Here is a 19,012-nt window from a genome sequence, read left to right on the forward strand (position 1 = left end):
AAGTTAATTTTAAAACGTAACTTATAAATAGTTTTCGTCATTATAATAGTTACACATATATATATATATATATATATTAAAAAAAATATATATAAGAAAAATATTTATTTGTTTGTTTGTTTGTTTTTAAAAGTTATGTACTAATAAAGATCTATGCTGTAACTATTAATAGAAATGCTACTCTACTATAACTAAGTTGGCGTTGTAGGAAAACAGTTATGGTTGCAAAGTCTAAAATAAAAGTGTAACTGGTTTTACTGTTTCAATGGATATAGCCTACATTAACATAGTAAACTATAGTTTATAAGTATGAAATTTTATCCTCGCAATCTATTTTCATCAGTATTTCTTTTATCATCATATGTAAATGATCATAAACTCATTAATATTGTAATGTTTTTCTTTCCCAATGGATAATAAAGATATCATTATTATTGCCAATATTTTATTTGTTGTTGTTGATATACACTCAAATGAGTAGTGAGATAATTTTTGTAGGCCTACGTCTGTGTGTGCATGATGTTCTATCAGCTAGGCCTTCCTTCCTAATATATTATTAATCATATTTTTATTATTTATAAGACTTAATTCAATTAATTAAAAATCTGTACTCAACGCCGTATTATATAATTTATAGGCTAATGAGCTTTAATAAATAAAATAAGCATTATATGGCCTAATAAGAAAAAGAGGAAGAACTTCTTGACATCTGTGTGGATGTAAAAGAGCCTACGGGCGACTACCCACTAAGATGTCGAAATGTTCAGTCAGTCACATGAGAAAGAAGAGAAAAAAAAACTGTCCCAATTCACCAAAATGGAATCCTTAGAGAGACACCCATTCAAATCCAAAAGACTGGCACCCAAAATCGGCTAAAAAAAACAACAACAACATTTTGTTCAGGAATCACAGAACGTTAAAAAAGAAATACCAATTAGGAAATATAACTATTGAGTTAACGAAGCAGCGTGATGCTTCTTCTCCCTGGGACCAGAGTTCCCTCCCTTCTATAAGAGACACGCATCGAAAACGTAACATAGATATCCTATCACAACCAAACAGAGCTCAAGGAATTAGTGACACTCATTTGTAACAACCTATTACCCCAACAACCAATGGGTCACAGTTGACATAGATGGATCCTCTCAAAAATCCAACACAAATGGAGGAGCTGGCATACTAATTGAATGAGAAAGACTGGAAAAGTCTATTGCAACTGGCGATCTCGCAGACAGCCATAGTGCCGAAAGGCAAGCACTTGAACTAGCAGCTACTACACTAATAGACTACCCATGTACACCAAACAACCCAACTTTCTTACTGACCGATGCCAAAAAAAAAGTCCTTTAAAGCCTGAAAAACTCGGATACTTCCAATATAAATATAAAGGACAGTTCTTGTAAAGTTAAGTAGGCCTAAGCCTATTATAACCTTTCTCGACATGACCAACACATACATTTTCGACTCAGAACGGGACACAACAGAATAAGACTAGCCTACATATGTTCCGGAAGCTAAATGTCAGGAGCATCACCAGAGAATTCAGGTCCGAACAAGACTTTGGCCCCTTTGAAGAAAAACTATATGGGGAACTTGCTGATCTGGAAACCACTGCGCGGTTCATCTTAGATATAGGATTACCAATCTGAAATTTGAACCCCCCGACATGTAAAATGAGAACGAAGAAGAAGAAGAGTAACTCAAGCTTCGAAACCTATTCTAACCTAATCTAATTACTTTTTTAAAAACTGAGTTTTAATTTATCTAGAGTTCCGGCTTAAAGTATCGAGAAGAGTGGGCTATTATATCGACTGACACTATTGTAAAGACTTTAAGTAAGCCTATATATATATATATATAGGCCCACGTGCGTGTTGCTGGTGTAACTATTAGTAAAACTATGGAGGATAATTTTTTAGATGAATAAACACGAGTAAGTCAATCTCATTTGAGTTTATAAATAAAGGAATTGTTTCTTTTTTTTAAGAGAGTGGGGGGAGAGGAATGGAGAGCAAGCTTAAGAGACGAGTGACAGAAATACGTGTAGTTAAAAGTAAAATGTATTTTGTTTTAATAGTTCAATATATAACTTGTGTTTCTACAAAGGCTACATATTGTCAACTAAAAGTTACGTTCGATTTGTTTAAATGTAATGCTCTTCAGCATTAAGAAATTAATACAAATACAACAGTTTCATTGGATTAGCTGTTTGGAGCTACAAACCAAGGACTGTGTATTGAGATAGGGTACCGAGTCAGAAAAAAAAGGTATATTACAATACACAACCACTATATATCACCTTCACCTATCCCTTAGTGACTTAGTCTGTTGAACCGTTAAGACACCACACATGATCTGTCGAGCGTCCTCCTCCATTCCTTTTAATTTAATTATAATATCTTCATGTTGTCTTACCAACACTTTCTTTGCCTGCCTCTTCTTCTTTTTCCTGGTACTGTTCCATGAAGGAATCATTGTGATCCTGTTCCGAATCTCCTCATTTGTGATAAATAGGATCCTTTTATAGCATCTCAATTCCATTGTTAGGATCCTCTTCAATAGTTCCAAGCATACAAGTATGTGGCCATGACCAAAGAGCACATCAGTTTGATTTTAATGTCGAGGGCTATGCCATTGTTTTTCCGAATTGTTTTGAGCTTTGCAAGTGCTATACTTAGTGGACTGTGCAATTCTGGCCAGTAGTTCAGGTTTCGTTTGAAATGCTAGCTCCAAGGTATTTAAAACTTCTATGCTGTGGAAATTTTGTCCACTTAGTCAGCAATTTATTTGTATGTCCTAGCAGACCATCTATGTCATCCGCTAAGCGCAAGTTAGTCAATCTTCTTCAGTCAATGCTTTTAGTACGTTCGCGTAATCGTTAATAGCGTCTTCCATTATCCTTTCAAGGAGGATATTGAAAAATGTTTGTGAAAGTAGGCAGCGTCGTCTCACTCCAACTGTGGTTTTAAACTATAGCTCCCAGTGCTATTATTGAAGCACGCAGTGCCCTTGCTCTAGTGCAGCGGTTCTCAACCTTTTAAGCTCGACGACCCCCTTTTTACAATCTCACACTTCGGCGACCCCCATCCACACAGCAATAGAAGAAAAGAAAAAAACAATCCATATTTTCGATGGTTTTAGGCGACCCCTGCAAATCGTCAATCGACCCCTAAGGGGGTCGCGACCCACAATTGAGAACCCATGCTCTAGTGGCCTTCGTGTAAGGGTTCTGGATGATTTTAATTTACTTTTTATTTATATAGTAGGGTTTTGTACACTACAAACATTTAAAAAAATCCGGTTTCAATGTGTTTGTCTAAGTAGCCTATTCAACTGAGTGATTATTTCTATTCCGCTGACCTTTTCTATAAAGTCTATGTAAGAAAACTTGAATGATAATGTTATCTAACTATAATTCAAATTATTTTAGAAGATTATACTTAATTTTTTTTACAGTGAAATGTATTTTAAGAAAAATATTTTTATGCGTTTAGAAAGTATAAAAAAAAACTCAGAATGGTATTGAGTTTAAAATCCCCATTACAGAGCGTTTTGAGGTGGAAAACCTCTATCTTCAATATTATTCTAAAGCAAACTACAGTTACCAAATTCTATGACCGTAGCTAAATGGGGTTTTGAATTTAAAAAAAAAAAAAAAAAACTCCAGAGATTTCTTAGTTTAAAACCCCCAACAGATCATTTTGACGATAAAACTTCCCTTTTCGATATAAAATCTAAAGCAAACTACAGTCACCTTATTCCAAGAGCACGTATTAAGAGAGGTTACACATTTCTAGCAGTGGCGAGGCTCCATTAATAAAGTGCAGTGAATAGTCATCTGCCGAAATTGAAAAACACTAAATGTGGCTCAACAAAGATGGCTAAGACAGTTTTTAGGAGTCAGTTATAGAGATCAGGTCTAAATCAAGGAAATTCTATGCCGAACTGGGAGTTGACCCCTTAGTAAGATTGTGACAAAGCATCGCATGAGGTTTGCAGGACATGTTCTCCGACAAAATGAATTACGCATAATAAGAGTTTTTTCTCGGGGGGGGGGGGGGGGGAAACCCACCCTCACCCACAACCCCCCCCCCCCAAAAAAAAAAAAGAATCCTGGTTACGCCCAAGATCCCAGTACAGCAGATGTTCATTAGACTAGAGAACCTCTCGTGGCGAGTACTTATACTAAGGAGGAGTATCCTTATTACTTACCGATCAAATTGTGTGTCAATGCCAAGTGTTGGTGTATTAGCTTTGCAACTTGGTTGTAAAATGTTTGTAAAATGTTTTACATGTTTCGGATGTTCCTTCAGAGTTGAAGATAGTTTACTTCCTAGTCCAAACCTCCCGCAGGACGACGGGGGATGGGAGCGGGCAGGATTTGAACCCTCGACCATCGATAAATCCGAACGACAGTCCAGCGCGCAAACCGCACGACCAGGCAGCCATCCATGGTTGTTGCGACCTAGGTAGGCTAATTCTGATAGGGCTGAACATCCTGCCATAATGTGTTCAATCGATTCACCCACATTTCCACATTATCGGCATTTGTCGACAACATTGAGTTTTAGGATATGCTTCTCGTAATTTTTTGTCGTAATTACTCTGTCCTGTATTGCCGTAACAAAGCCTTCTGTTTCAGGATAGAGATTACTAGAGATTACCTGTTTTGAGCCATGTTAAGGAAGCAGCTTTATCTATGTTGTCCCCATCTAATAAAGCCGGGAATTTTCCGTGGAGGTTTTTTTTCTTTCCATCGGCGAATCTCAAGCCCTACGTCGTCCAAACCGACATTGACATCAGCATTGTGTAGGTTCAGAGTGGTTGCTTCGGAGTCATATTTGCGTAGGAAGGAAACTAATTCATTGCTGGAGGCGTGAAGCCTGGCTTTGATCGTATTTTTAAAACTTTCACCTTACACAATTTGAAGATGTTCTGCAATCCACGACCTACATCCTTCCTGGGCAGGTATAACCATATGGTGGAGGATGTAAGCATCGAAATTTGGTTAGTAATTTTCTCATGAGTCTGTCAATGTCATATAGGTCGGTGTCAGTCCATTTAATGACACCGAACGTATAAAGGAACACTGGGACGGCCCAGCTGTTTAATGCAGTGATGAGGTTACTGCCAGACAGTTTGGTGTTGAGGATTTTATTTACTATTATTATTATTATTTATTTTATTTGCTTATATTTACCAAGAAAGTCCTCTTTTATTTTTTTTTTTTATGGTTTATCTTGGCATACTGGTTAATTCCAAGATACTTATAAAGAGAGGCAGAGTGCAATTCCTCGATGCCTTCAAGTGCAATATTAGTGTTGGCTGCCTTGCCCCTTTTAATGCTTAAGATGCCACACCTATCCAGGCCAAAAGACATACAGATATCGTCACTAAAGCGTTTTACCGTTTTGATTAAGATGTGTAACTTTTGCTCGGTTTCTGCATATAGCTTTAGATCATCCATGTATAATAAGTGGGACACACTTTTTTTTACATTTAGTGTCAACCCTAAAACCGTTTGTAGTGTCATGAAGCAATGCAGATAGTGGTTTAATCGCTAGGCAGAACCTGAGCAGAGATAGTGAGTCACCCTTGAGTCACCTCTTCTTATGTGCACAGAACCTAGTTTATCACGATTAAGGTGCAGATTTATCTTCCAATTATCCATACAAATTTTCAATAGTCTTTTTATTCTTGGATTGATTCTATGAATATCCAGAGTTTTTAAAAGCCAATCATGCGGAGCTGAATAGAATGCTTTTTTGTAGTCGATGTAGCACGTACATGTGTAAGTTTCTTTTTCTTATATTAGCTTGGTGCAATATAATACCATCTATAGTTAGCTGTAATTTACAGCCCATCGACTCTTCAATGCAACATTGTTATTCCTTTTCTAGCAGCTTCTGGGCAGAGCAAAATTGATACATTTTACTTTTTAAAAGTGAAGTTAATATTTTATACACAACTAACAGACAAGTGATAGGGTGATAGTTTAATGGTTGATTCTGATCACTTTTTTTTTTTTGGAGAGGAGAGATGTTCTCCCTTCAGTGAGTTCTATCAGCATTGAAGAAGTCTAGGTTCTGATATCAACTCGTTAAAACTTGATGTGGTACGTGTATGGCTGTAGGTTTTTTTCAGCCAAAAGTTGTGTATATTATTATTATGTTAGAAATGAACGAGTAGTCATTCTCTGGCGCTGCCAGGGTCGAGTTTCGCTAAAGAGAAACAAAATTCATCGTAGTCCCTTTAACAGTTTCCACTGAGAAATTTTCTGGTGATGTGTCAGGTCTGCAGCAGTACCGCCCTCTGACAGGCAACGAAGATGTTCCTAGGAATGTTAATAAGGGCCTTGAAGGTGTCTGTGAGGTCAGTTGTTATTATCCCCTCGGTTGATATAACAATGGGGTATATTGTTATTTTGGACAATTTCCATAGACGCTTAATCTCCAAGCCTAGGTTCCCATATTTTCTTGTTTTTCTATCTCAGTTTTTCTTAAATTATGAGACAGTGGTACGGCGATATCGATAATGGTAGCGGTTTTTTCTTTTTTATCGATGAACAGCAGATCCGGGCGATTGAAATCTACCGTTTTGTCGGTCAGAATAGGCCTATCCCAGTACAGCAGATGTTCAGTAGACTCGAGAACCTCTTGCGGAGAGTATTTATAATAATTATTATTATCATTAAATTATTATTAGTGCTTTTTTGTTAAAAAAAAAATAGGCGCCGGTACTCGCAGTGATGGATTGCCTTTTAACTACTAATAAATTAATAATAAACGTTAAAATACAAGAAAAGTAATAATTTATTCCCCACATTGAAAAGGGTGCCGGTACGCCGTACCGGTGCGTACCGTTACAAAAAAGCACTGATAATAATTATTATTATTAATCTGATCTGAAAATTAGACAATTGGCAACACTACAAAACTAAGTTGGCAACACATCGATTTGTTTTCATTTTATTTTCAAGCGTGCTATTCTAGCTACTCAACATCATGAACATGTTTGATGAATCTAACTCAGAAGACGAAGATGTGAGTTAGAAATGATTAGTTCAAGTTTAATAATTAATGATTTAATCTAAATCTAGATAATTAGATCTAGATGTAGAATCACACAGACTAGATGAGATATGAAATGACAGATCTTTAAACTTTAATCTATTGTTATTGAGAGTCGTAGTGTAACTAACTACTACTAATTACTAAGTTAACTAAGTCGTAGACAGTAGTCACAGTGTGACTGAGTGTAGACTGTACTGTAGACACTGTAGTCAGTTAAGTCAGTGTAAACCCCCCCCCCCCCCCCGTAGACTGTACTCAGTTGAGTTACACTCACAGTCAGAGTCACAGTAATTGAGTAAAGTCAGTACTGTGAAAGTCAAAAGTGACTCACTCACTAGTCCTAGTGACTCAGTCCAGTCACTGTGACTGGTCATTCTGGAGACTGAGTAGATCTAGTGACTAAAAATACTAAAATGTCTAAAATATTTGTTTGTTTACATGTTTCCGATGATTTAATCTACATCCTAACCCAACCTCCATCAAGACTTCAGGACAATGGGGCATCATGGGGGATACACATACAGCATCATATTATATGATATATGAATATGGATAGCACTATTCACTATACTATAGCCTTATTACTATAGCAGCGGGCAGGGTATGGGCAGGGTATGAACCCGGGACCAGGCAGGCATTCTAAGTCCTAAGTCTGAGACTTTTATTCTTCACTAGACTAGATGCTTCATTAAGACCAAGGTCTAGATTTAGATCTAGATCTAGAATCTAGAGATCTAGCTGATACCTGTGCTACACTAGTCATTAGGCATAGTAACCATAACCATAGTTGCAGCATAGTCAGGTTTAAATCCTTGGTAGAGTCTCGATTGTCTAGATTCTAGATGCATCAGCATTCTCAGCCCCAGGAGACAAAGACATATTACTGAATTTGAACCAAGTAAACAACATAGAAGATATAGTAGTACAAGAAAATGGAATTCAAAAACTATTAGCCAACACCAAACCAAATAAAGCTTCTGGACCTGATGGTATTCCAGCTAGATTACTCAAAGAACTAAGCAATGAGCTAGCCCCAGTGTTCAAAATACTCTTTCAGGCTTCACTTAACCAGGGCAGAGTACCAAAGGACTGGAAAGAAGCTAATGTCACCCCCCTATTTAAAAAAGGAGAAAAATCTGACCCAGGAAACTACAGACCAGTATCACTTACCAGCATCACATGTAAAATCCTAGAACACATAATATGTAGCAACATCATAAACCACTTAGACAAACATAATGTCCTCACACCATACCAACATGGCTTTAGGAAATATAGATCATGTGAAACACAACTAATAGGACTAATTGATGATTTTTCAAAAGGTTTAGATAATAGTGAACAAATAGATGCTATCTTACTAGATTTTTCTAAGGCTTTTGACAAAGTTCACCACCATAGTTTGCTTAAAAAATTAAAATATTTCGGCATTAATGGTCCACTGCATCAGTGGATTTTAAAGATTTTCTGATAGGGAGAGAACAAACTGTAATAATAAATGGCTCTAAATCAACACCGATAACAGTAAACTCAGGTGTACCTCAAGGAACAGTCTTGGGTCCACTACTATTTTTAATTTACATAAATGATTTACCAAATTGCATTAGTTCAGGAACAAAAGTCAGATTATTTGCAGACGATTGCATAATATATAGAACAATAAAAACAACACAAGACACAGATATTTTACAAAGAGAATTAGATGAATCACAGAAATGGGAATCAAATTGGAGCATGTCTTTCCACCCAGAAAAATGTCAGTTGTTAAGAGTAACAAAAAAACTAAAACAAATTAATTCCACTTATCTTATTCATGGCAAACCAGTAACACAGACTAAAAACGCAAAATACCTAGGTGTTATAATAAATGAAAAACTATCATGGAATCCACATATTGATGAAACTACAAAAAAATCAAACAAAGCATTAGGATTTATTAAAAGAAATTTCTATAAATCAAATAAGAACATAAAACTAAAATGTTATTTAACCTTGATTAGGCCAATAATAGAATATGCATCCTCCGTTTGGGACCCCTCAACTCAAGAAAACATTAAGAAACTGGAACAGACACAAAATAGAGCAGTGAGATTCATAACAAACGAATATTCACATTTGACTAGAGTAACACCTTTAGTAAAATCACTAAATTTAGAAAGCCTTCAGGACAGAAGGCTCAAAAGTAAAGTAGCAATCATACATAAAACACTGAACCATAATCTTCAAATACAAAAACAAAATTTAATAAAATACTCTGAAAGACACAAAGATAAAGGCACATTCCTCGTCCCATATGCTAGGACAAATTTGTACAAATACTCCTTCTTCCCTAGTGCTATTAGAGCATGGAATGGGTTGCCTGAGCTAGCCAGGAAAACCAGTGACTTGGCAGAATTTAAGTCATTGGTTAATATGCATGACGCGTAGGACGTAATCATCTTCTTTTTTGAAGTAACGTCTGTATTATATAAGATAAGATAAGATATAACTATAACTAGATTGTTACTAGATCTATATTCTATATTAAAATACTCTTAATTTTTTTTAGCCAGAAACACTATTAAATATGTTGATAAAACAACCAGCATTACAGAGCTCCCCCACCATCAACACAATTTCCTAGCTCTTGAATTCTTTGTCCTTTTATTTTTTTTGTAGATCTAGATTTAGATATAATAGATATATATCTCTTTCATTCTACAAATAAAGGCTTAAACGGGCTGCAACTCCCTATTATAAATAAAATTTGCACAAACACTTCTTAGGACAATCAGTTTGGCCATTGACATTGTATATATATATTCTTTAATGAAACGGCTGTTCTTGAATTCTAAAATTGCATAGCTGTACCTGATACCCTTCAATGCTACTGTTGAAAAAGTCGGAAATGCGTTATTGCCTTGAACACTTTTAGAAAGGTCCGCATTGCAGCGATACACTACAGCTAACACAACATTCTAGAACTCAAATTCTACAAGTTCCCTTTATTCTTCTCTCTTTCTAAGAGTACTTTATTGATCCTTATGGCAATTTGTTGTGATTACAAGGACTCTTTTTCTCATATAATGACAACACCACAGAAACATTCACATATTATATATAGAACAGACACAACATAAAAAGTTCATTCAGCATGCAAACCCATATTATGGAGTATGCACAAACACTTCTTAGGCCAATCAGTTGTAGTCTTCTTATCTACCCAACCTGCATTATATTTATAATGCCTACAATCACACACACACTATTTTTAATGAAACGCCCCTCCCCCAACAATACACTTATTAAGTGTAACAGCCAGTATTACAATAATATCTCTACTCGCACCTTAGTCCACTCTTTACACACATATATGTATTTATTTTGTCAGTCATAGATATAAATCTAGAAACACCTTATGTAGAATATCCCATTTTAAACTGTTTTATAACCCCCCCCCCCCCCAAAAAAAAAAACAACAACAACAACAACATGCACAGTCACAATTTTAATATTTTATTCTCTGTGACAATTTTTAGGACTTCTTTAATTTTTGCTTGTAGATCTAAATTTAGTCATTTTAACATTGTTCTACACTTAGCCTTTCATACAGATGTAAAAACACATTTGGTAATCACAATGATAATTCCTCTTAATTCACTCTGACAATTATCCACACCTAAAGGAGAAAATGTGGAATAAAAGAAAGTTACGCACCAATAAAAGTGTTCATAAGTGCTTAAGCAGAAGGAATTATTGTTTTGGACATTACTCATTAAAATGTTGGCTGTCAAATACATAAAGGAAAAAAAAATAAAGTTTCCCTTTCAGACCTTGCGATTTATAGGGCGGATGATGTAAAGGTCATCTGTTTCTGTGGCCCACAGTTAATGAGGGTGTCATGGGGCCAGCCTAACAACCAACTGCCTTTACTTTTCCTTAACTAATGTCAGTTACATATCAGAGCTGGGTGCAATTGAAAATATCAGGATTGGTACCTGGAACCCGTTTGGAAGCCAAGCACTTTACCATTCAACCACAGCACCTCCTTTCAAGTACAGAGTAAAAAGTAATTGCTAATAAAACTTTGGTAAATTTAACTTTTGTGGTTTAGATTTTGAAAATGTTTTAATTATCCTAAAAGTGTTCAAGGCAACGCTTTTCCGACTTTTTCAACAGTAGCATAGTAGGGTATCAGGTACAGCTATGCAATTTTAGAATTCAAGAACAGCCTTTTCATTAAAGAATATATACAATGTCAATGGCCAAACTGATTGTCCTAAGAAGTGTTTGTGCATACTTTATTTATAATAGGAAGTTGCAGACCGTTTAAGCCTTTATTTGTAGGTTAAATTTTCATTTTATTGTCCACAACAAGTGAGAGAATTTGTGATTATGAGTGATCAGGAGCAACAATTTTGTATAGTAGATCTAGCATTAGAGTCAGTAGACTCTAGATCTCTAGCAGTAGAGTCAGTAGACTAGATATTGTGTAGATCTAGCAGTAGAGTCAGTAGTCTCTAGATCTTGTGTAGTTCTACCTGGTCTAAGTCTGAAAACTAGGTCATGAAAGATAATGATGACTCAATGACTGTGATGATGGTCATCTCATAATTTGATAATCATGTTTATTATTGGAACAATTATTATTAGAATTATGATAATTAGATGTAAAGTTTCAACCTAGAAAAAATCCCTAGATAAGAAATTTGATTAGATTTGATTTTAGATTTTATATTAGATTTATAAAAATGTATATTTGTATGTATAGTATTGTAACAGTACTATAGTTATATGTATACATACCTAATATAACCCCATTTAGGGAAAAAATGTGTAAATAAATGATTCAACATGAGAATCAAACTAGACTTGGACATCATCTGTATTTCTAGTATAAACAAAAGGTAGCAACAAATCCACTTGTTGAGGCACTAAAATCTTTAAAATAAATCACATATCTTACAAATCCAGTTTTTTTTTCTGAAAGGTGAGGATCTAAGACTAAGACTGCTTTATTGATCCTTACGGAAATTTGTTGTGATTACAAGGACTCGTTTCTCATATAAAGACAACACAACAGAAACATACATATAAATACAACATCTAGATAGATGGAGCAGACATGTCTAAATACATTGAACTCTTTATCTTTTGTTCTGTGTTTTTGGGCATTTATTGAAAAAAAAATAATTTTTATTTAAGATACAAGAAGCTTTGGCTGTTGGAAAAATAAAACCTGGCCTCATCATTGAAGAACAGAAAAAGAATTTCATCAATAATAAGGTATTATTAGATTTATTTGTAATATTTTAACTTCTGTTTGTCCATCAAATGACTTTTTAAAATTTGAATTGTCTGTTTCTGTATGAAATGTCAATAAATATACACATTATGTCTACTAAACATACGAGTGAGTAAACTTAGCCAAAAAAAAAAAAAGGAATCAACATTCATGGCATTAAATGCTACCTTTAAAACTTTTGTATATATTAAAGCACATTTTTGAAACTTAATGACTTTAAATGCTATGATAATAACTAAAGTTTATCACTCTATGATCGATTCAATATTATAACACACCTTATTCATTTTATATTGTTACACTTTACAAATTTAGCCTCAAATTAGGCATCTTTCAAACTAACAAAAAGCTTGTTTTGCCCATAAAAAGTCATTCATTGGTGCAGCAGTGTTTAATGCGAACTTGTAATCTCATTCAGGAGTAAAAAAAATAAAGTTGATAGATGTTAATTGCAGATACTTGTGTGTTTGTGTGGCTTTTCTTCTGGGAATGTTTGCGACCCCCTTGTACAATGTATTTGTTGAGTCCATAGGAAATCCTTCTTATTCACAGTCTAGCACTTTTAGATCTTTTGTGCAGACATCATGGTAGTTTGTAGAAAGCCCTCCTGTTAATCTTTTGCAAGCAGCTAGTAAAGAGAATATTTTGTCTTTGGTTTTGTACTATCTATTATTCAGTAAACACTACCCAGACAATGACAATGATACTCATTGCAGAGTAGTCTAACTCATACTGAAATTTGGCTTGGTTTTGTACTTCTTTGTTGGTGAAATATTTTCTTGCTTTTTAAAAACTACCTAGTAATGGATGTGGAATAAGTTAGGCTCCTTTCAGCTCAGGTTCAGGCACATTGATGGTCAGTATCAAATAGTGTCTCACTTGTGTCAGTCTGATCTTTAGTGACAGGCTCTTAATGATAGTAAAGTCAAAGTAAGTGAACTGTCAAATCTTTTGAGCATGCATTTGAGAAACACTCTGATTTACTTGCATTAGCAACTGTGTCCCTGATTATTCTGTCTAACAGATTGAATAACCAATCATCATTTTGATACATAGATATTAAAACTTTATTCCCTTTTTTTTTCATTGATTTTTTGATATAATTGAGGGAAAAAAAAATTCCATAAAGAGTGGGAATTAATGTCATTGTATATCAGAACAAGGAGGCACAGTGGTTGAGCAGTAAAGTGCTTGGCTTCTGAACTGGGCGTCCCAGGTTCAAATCCTGGTGAAGACTGGGATTTTAACTTAGGCATCTTTGGGCACCTCTGAGTCCACCCAGCTCTAATGGGTACCTAACATTAGTTGTGGAAAAGTAAAGGTGGTCGGTCGTTGTGATGGCCACATGACACACTCATTAACCATAGACCACAGAATCAGATGACCTTCACATCATCTGCAAGGCCTGAAAGGGGAACTTTACTATATCAGAACAGACCATGAATTGTCTCTTACATGTTGCTGTAAATTGATCTCACATTAATGAAAAATAGCTATTGTCCATCAGGATGGTAAACATGCCTTTGCTAGTTATTGCTGTCATCAAATATGTAAAGGCGTTTTTTTTTTTTTTTAATATTTTTTTTTTTATTGTTTATTGCATTAATCACATAAAAAATTAACACACAAGATAAATTGTTTATTTATATGTTAGAATGAGTGTGTACAGTGTACTTTGTAACAGAGTTACTTTCTAAAAGATTTTTTAACTTATTATTGTGTAATGAAAGTCACTAACTAATGTATTGATTCAATTTGATTCAACTAGGCAGGTTTAAAAGATAAAATAAAAGAGTTCTCACTTGACAAGTTCAAATGGATTGAACGCTTTGATCTAGCAAATGAACCTGCACCTTTAGTTGGATTTAATGATCAGGAGAATTCTCAACTTGAAAATGATGATTTTAACAGAGAACTCAAGTTGTAAGTAATTTAAATGATTTACTATGTATATGCTCAATTACTTTTTTTAAATAGCATTTTACAGACAAAAAGGTTCCTTGAATCAGTAAAAATAAAGTATGCATCAAAGGTATAGTTGCATATTTATTAATATTTATCATTTTGTGTGTTTATTGTTAAAAATAAAACATTCTGTGTGCAAATGATACAGTTTAAAAAAAAAAAAAGGTTGATAAATTGAATCCACAATTGGAGAAGTGAAGCAGCTTGTTGCTGGACATATTGCACCTATATGGTAACATAAACATAAATTGAAAACTGTTTTATTGTTTTTACAACCTCAAGAAAGAAAGGAATATTTCCATTTAACACATGAAAAGAAATACTTATTAGGTTAGTCCATTTTTTTATCATGTTGGATTTATTGGGGAAAAAAAAGGATGATAAGACTATTTATAAAAAAAAAAGCAAAGAAAAAAAAACAACAAAATATTACTTATAATGTCTTCCATGCATATATAGTAAGTAATAAATTGTAGTTCTTTAACAGTTATAGACAGGCTCAAGCCACAGTCTTGGAAGGCCTGGCAATTTTGAGAAAGCTCTCTATCCCTACCAGACGACCCGATGATTATTTTGCTGAAATGGCCAAGTCTGATGAACACATGAAAAAAGTATGTATAGTTAGATAGTTGTCAGACATCAACCTTACTTTCTAAAATTGTATATTAACTTCATATATTGAAGACCAATTTTAATGTATAATTAGCTGCATTGTCAATGTGCCCAGTGTTTAAGGACAAAGTCACTATTTGATTTAAAACAAGAAACAAAAAAACCTTATTTAAAAAGACAATTCTTCCTTTAAGAATCTGAAGACTTTTTGTAAGAGTGATTTTTTTTACTCTTAATAAACAATGAATGATAGATCTAAAAAAAAACATTTTTATCTCATCCCACCTCCTCATGAAAAAAATTTGCTGGTTAAGCAAATGAATAAATCTACTCAGATTGTATAAAATTCTAATGAAATGCCTTTAGATCCAAGAAAAGTGTGCAAAATATTCCTTAACATCTATTTATTTATTAAACTCTGATGAATAGGGCTCACATGTGGAAATACCCGCTGATGTATGTCTGTTCAAGATAAAAATTGTCTAGACCATATTTAATTTTAGAAATTTAAAAAAATATTTATTTCAAAAAATTGTAAGCCAGCTCTAATGAGTACCTGACATTAGTTGGGGAAAAAGTAAAGGCAGTTGGTTGTTGTGCTGACCACATGACACCCTCGTTAACCATAGTTTTTTTTAGCCAATTAGCTAGTAATTAGTTATACATCTAAGGTCAAATTTCTAGGAAAATCGTTTGAGCGATATCTGTGTCCATGCAGGTTCCAGTTTTCATGAAGAATTGTAATGAGCAGGACAAACATTATTGTTAACCCTTGGCTCCAGAAATCTGGCCATTTGCAGTTGATAATAATAATTTATTTATAAAGCGCTGTTAACAAACAAAATGTAGGCTCAAGGCGCTGTAACAACATTACAAACAAAAACACGAGAGCTAAAATGACAGTTAATCTAAAAAAGTTTTAAACAGATAGGTCTTAATGTTCTTCTTAAAAGTGGTGTAGCATGTTGTCTGTCTGAGATCAATGGGAAGTGAGTTCCAAACCTTTGGTCCGTGAACTGAAAAAGCCCGCAGACCGTAGCTTTTGAGGGAGAAATGTGGCACTACTAAAAGCGTTGAGACCATTGAGCGCAGGGCTCTCTGGGGGACATATGGAGTAATCAGTTCGCTAAGGTACAAGGGCATCTCATTGTTATATATACACTGATGACAAAGTGTGGCGACCTTGTAATCGATTCTCGCTTTCACGAGAAGCCAATGGAGCGTGCGCAAGAGCGTAGTAGCAGAATCTTGTCTAGTTTTTTTAAGGACTGTTCTAGCGACATTCATAGACTGCTATATTTTCTTGACAACTTACTTAAAAATATGAGAGTTATTAGTACCATTTAATATAAAATTTTCTGTTTCACATAAAAACTTATACTCTATAATAATGTATTTTTCTTTTTAAACATACTTTAAAACTATGCGAATTTATCACTTATTAAATTTCTTCTTATTTCTAGGTTCGAGCAAAATTATTGGAGAAAAAAATTTCTATGGAGAAATCAGAAAAGGCAAAAAAATTAAGAGAAATGAGAAAGTATGGGAAGAAGGTAAATTGTTAATTAATAGTTAAAGTATTTGTAATCAATTTCATTCATTTTGTTGACAGAATGTATTTCTATTTACTAAATTAAATGTCTTGTGACTTCTTCAGGTACAAAAAGAAAATATGTTGAAGAGACAAAAAGAGAAAAAAGAAATGCTGGACTCGGTTAAAAAATTTAGAAAAGGTGAATAGAACTTTTAGTTCCCATTGGAAAACAAATTAGGAATGTTTAATATTAGTTCTGAGCAGGGTCTACGATTTTTTAGGATATTTTGGAAATCTGGGTTTTACTGCCAATGTTGCTTTTAGATGTAGGCTTTTCTTGCTTTGATTTCTGTGTTATCCAATAACACCTTATGTCTCCCTATATCGTTAAAGATCTAACCTTGAATGAATCTGATTAATTTGTATACATTTTCAAACATATATTTTGTGCCTTGCATCTCGCATTGCACTCTAAGCATGTTTCGAACTTATCCCTAAGGTCTTACCTGTCAAACAAGAAAGCCAATAATGTTTCTTTGTACAGATTCATTTCACTGGATTGAGCATTCATTGTTAAACATTTAGATTCTATTTGTAGATATTATTTGATTTTCTGCTTCACAATGCTTGTTCTAAATAATGATGATGCATTGAGTCCATTTTTGGACCAACATCTTACAAACAAGTGACAATGACAGTGTTTGTTTCATCCAGTGGCATTTTATTTATGCAGTTCTTTTTTTTTTTGGTCAGTATTTGATTTTAGGGTGATTTTAATCTATTACATAATTTATAGACTAGATTTCATTGTCATTTAATCATACATAAATATTGAAACTAAATATTTAGTAATTGATGTTAAATATTTTAAAGCTTTATTGAATGAAGAACTGGTTTATAAAGTTTGGCCATTTTAGTTTCATTGTTTTATTAAAAATCAAGTGGTTTTACTTGAAAACAAGTATCACCATCAATTTTGAAACAGTAGGGTAAATACTATTACAAAATTTTGAATCTGGTTCACAAGAAATACTTATCTATTGTTTTGAATATTTAGGTCAAATTGATAGACTTGATCTGTTTGATGAGACAATAGAAAGACAGCCTAAAAATTCAGAACCTGCTAAAGGGAAACAGCAATTCAAGTAAGATATTTTTTTTTTTTGCAGTGTAATTAATGAAACAGCAACATTTAAGTTAGCAGATGTGTTGGATTTACTGTTTAGGCAGGGAATCTCAATTACACTAAGTTATTGCTTATGAGTGGATCTGACTTTCAGCTAGCTTGGGATCAAACTTAGACTTCTGAACAAAAGCTCCATGGAAATATCTATGGACTTGCTAGTTCACTTTGCTCAAATGATTAGCTAGGATAGTGATTGTGTTGGTCACCTCTTCCTGACTTTTTTGGCTTACAAGAAAACTGTATCATCTTTTTTTTTTTTTGGCTTACAAGAACACTGTATCATCTTTTTTTTTTTTTTTTGGCTTACAAGAAAACTGTATCATCTTTTTTTTTTTTTTTTGGCTTACAAGAAAACTGTATCATCTTTTTTTTTTTGGCTTACAAGAAAACTCTATAATTTTTTTTTTTTTTTTTACAAAAAAAACTATCATCTTTTTTTTCCCCCAAGAATAAGTAAAAAAATAAAGAATAAGAAATAATCTTGTATGGTATGACAAATAATGGCTAAGTGATAAAGCACTTGGCTACTGAATTGAAGGTTTTAATTAATGTGAATGTCAGGGTTTCAGTTTGGAATATAAGAATGTTCCAGTCCACACAGCTCTATTAATTGCCTGACAAATATGATCTTGAATGAAAACTTTATATTATTATTATATTTTTTATATTATAAGGAGTGCACACCTTTGAAAACAAATAGCTTTTAAACTTATTATGTATTTAATTAAACAGTGTTTGACTTTTTTCAAACAGACCAAACAAGAGGCGAGAGTATAAAAACAAAAGATTTGGTTTTGGTGGACAGAAGAAAAGATCTAAGTACAATACAGCGGATAGTGCTGCAGACATGGGAGACTTCAGTGCCAAGAGAGCACATGGGAAAGGGCCAGGAAAACGTAATATCAAGGTAATCATTAGCTCATGTGTCTTGTTGTAAAAGAAAACAATGAGCCAAGGTTGAGTTACAATGTTGAGATCTTTTGTACAGATTGTTTGGTGTGATGACCTTTGGAATGATAATATTGTCCCATAAGTTGAATGTTGCATATATTTTCTGAGAAAAAATAGGAACCAAAAATATCTGAATTAAATATATACACCATAAGTTCTAACAAGTCCTTCTGTTATCACCTTATTTTTTGTGTGTTTACTAACAATTATACATATATTTAAAAAAAAAAGATTTATTTTTTTTTCTTTATTTACAGCACAAAGGTCAAGGAACAAGGCCAGGCAAAAGTAAAAGGAAAAATTTAAAAAATAGGAACAAATAAATGTAGTAATTGTATTCAAACGCTTTTATTCTTTTTTTTTTTTTTTTCACATTTCAACATGTTAGATAGCATTACAACAGTTGA

At 33.8% G+C, this 19,012-nt stretch overlaps 1 protein-coding gene across 1 annotated transcript; it reads left to right on the forward strand.

Annotated features, from left to right (window-relative positions):
• Positions 1 to 6,913: 6,913 nt before the first annotated feature.
• LOC106068984 (probable rRNA-processing protein EBP2) lies at positions 6,914 to 18,942 on the forward strand. Its single transcript, XM_056028493.1, has 9 exons — positions 6,914 to 7,043; positions 12,258 to 12,338; positions 14,126 to 14,280; positions 14,810 to 14,933; positions 16,398 to 16,487; positions 16,592 to 16,667; positions 17,526 to 17,613; positions 18,408 to 18,561; positions 18,863 to 18,942. The coding sequence occupies exons 1-9, from the start codon at positions 7,005 to 7,007 to the stop codon at positions 18,926 to 18,928; spliced, it is 873 nt and encodes a 290-aa protein (XP_055884468.1). The 5' UTR covers positions 6,914 to 7,004; the 3' UTR covers positions 18,929 to 18,942.
• The last annotated feature ends 70 nt before the right edge of the window (positions 18,943 to 19,012 follow it).

Source organism: Biomphalaria glabrata, chromosome 5 (genome assembly GCF_947242115.1).
Source record: "Biomphalaria glabrata chromosome 5, xgBioGlab47.1, whole genome shotgun sequence".
NCBI lineage: Eukaryota > Metazoa > Mollusca > Gastropoda > Planorbidae > Biomphalaria > Biomphalaria glabrata.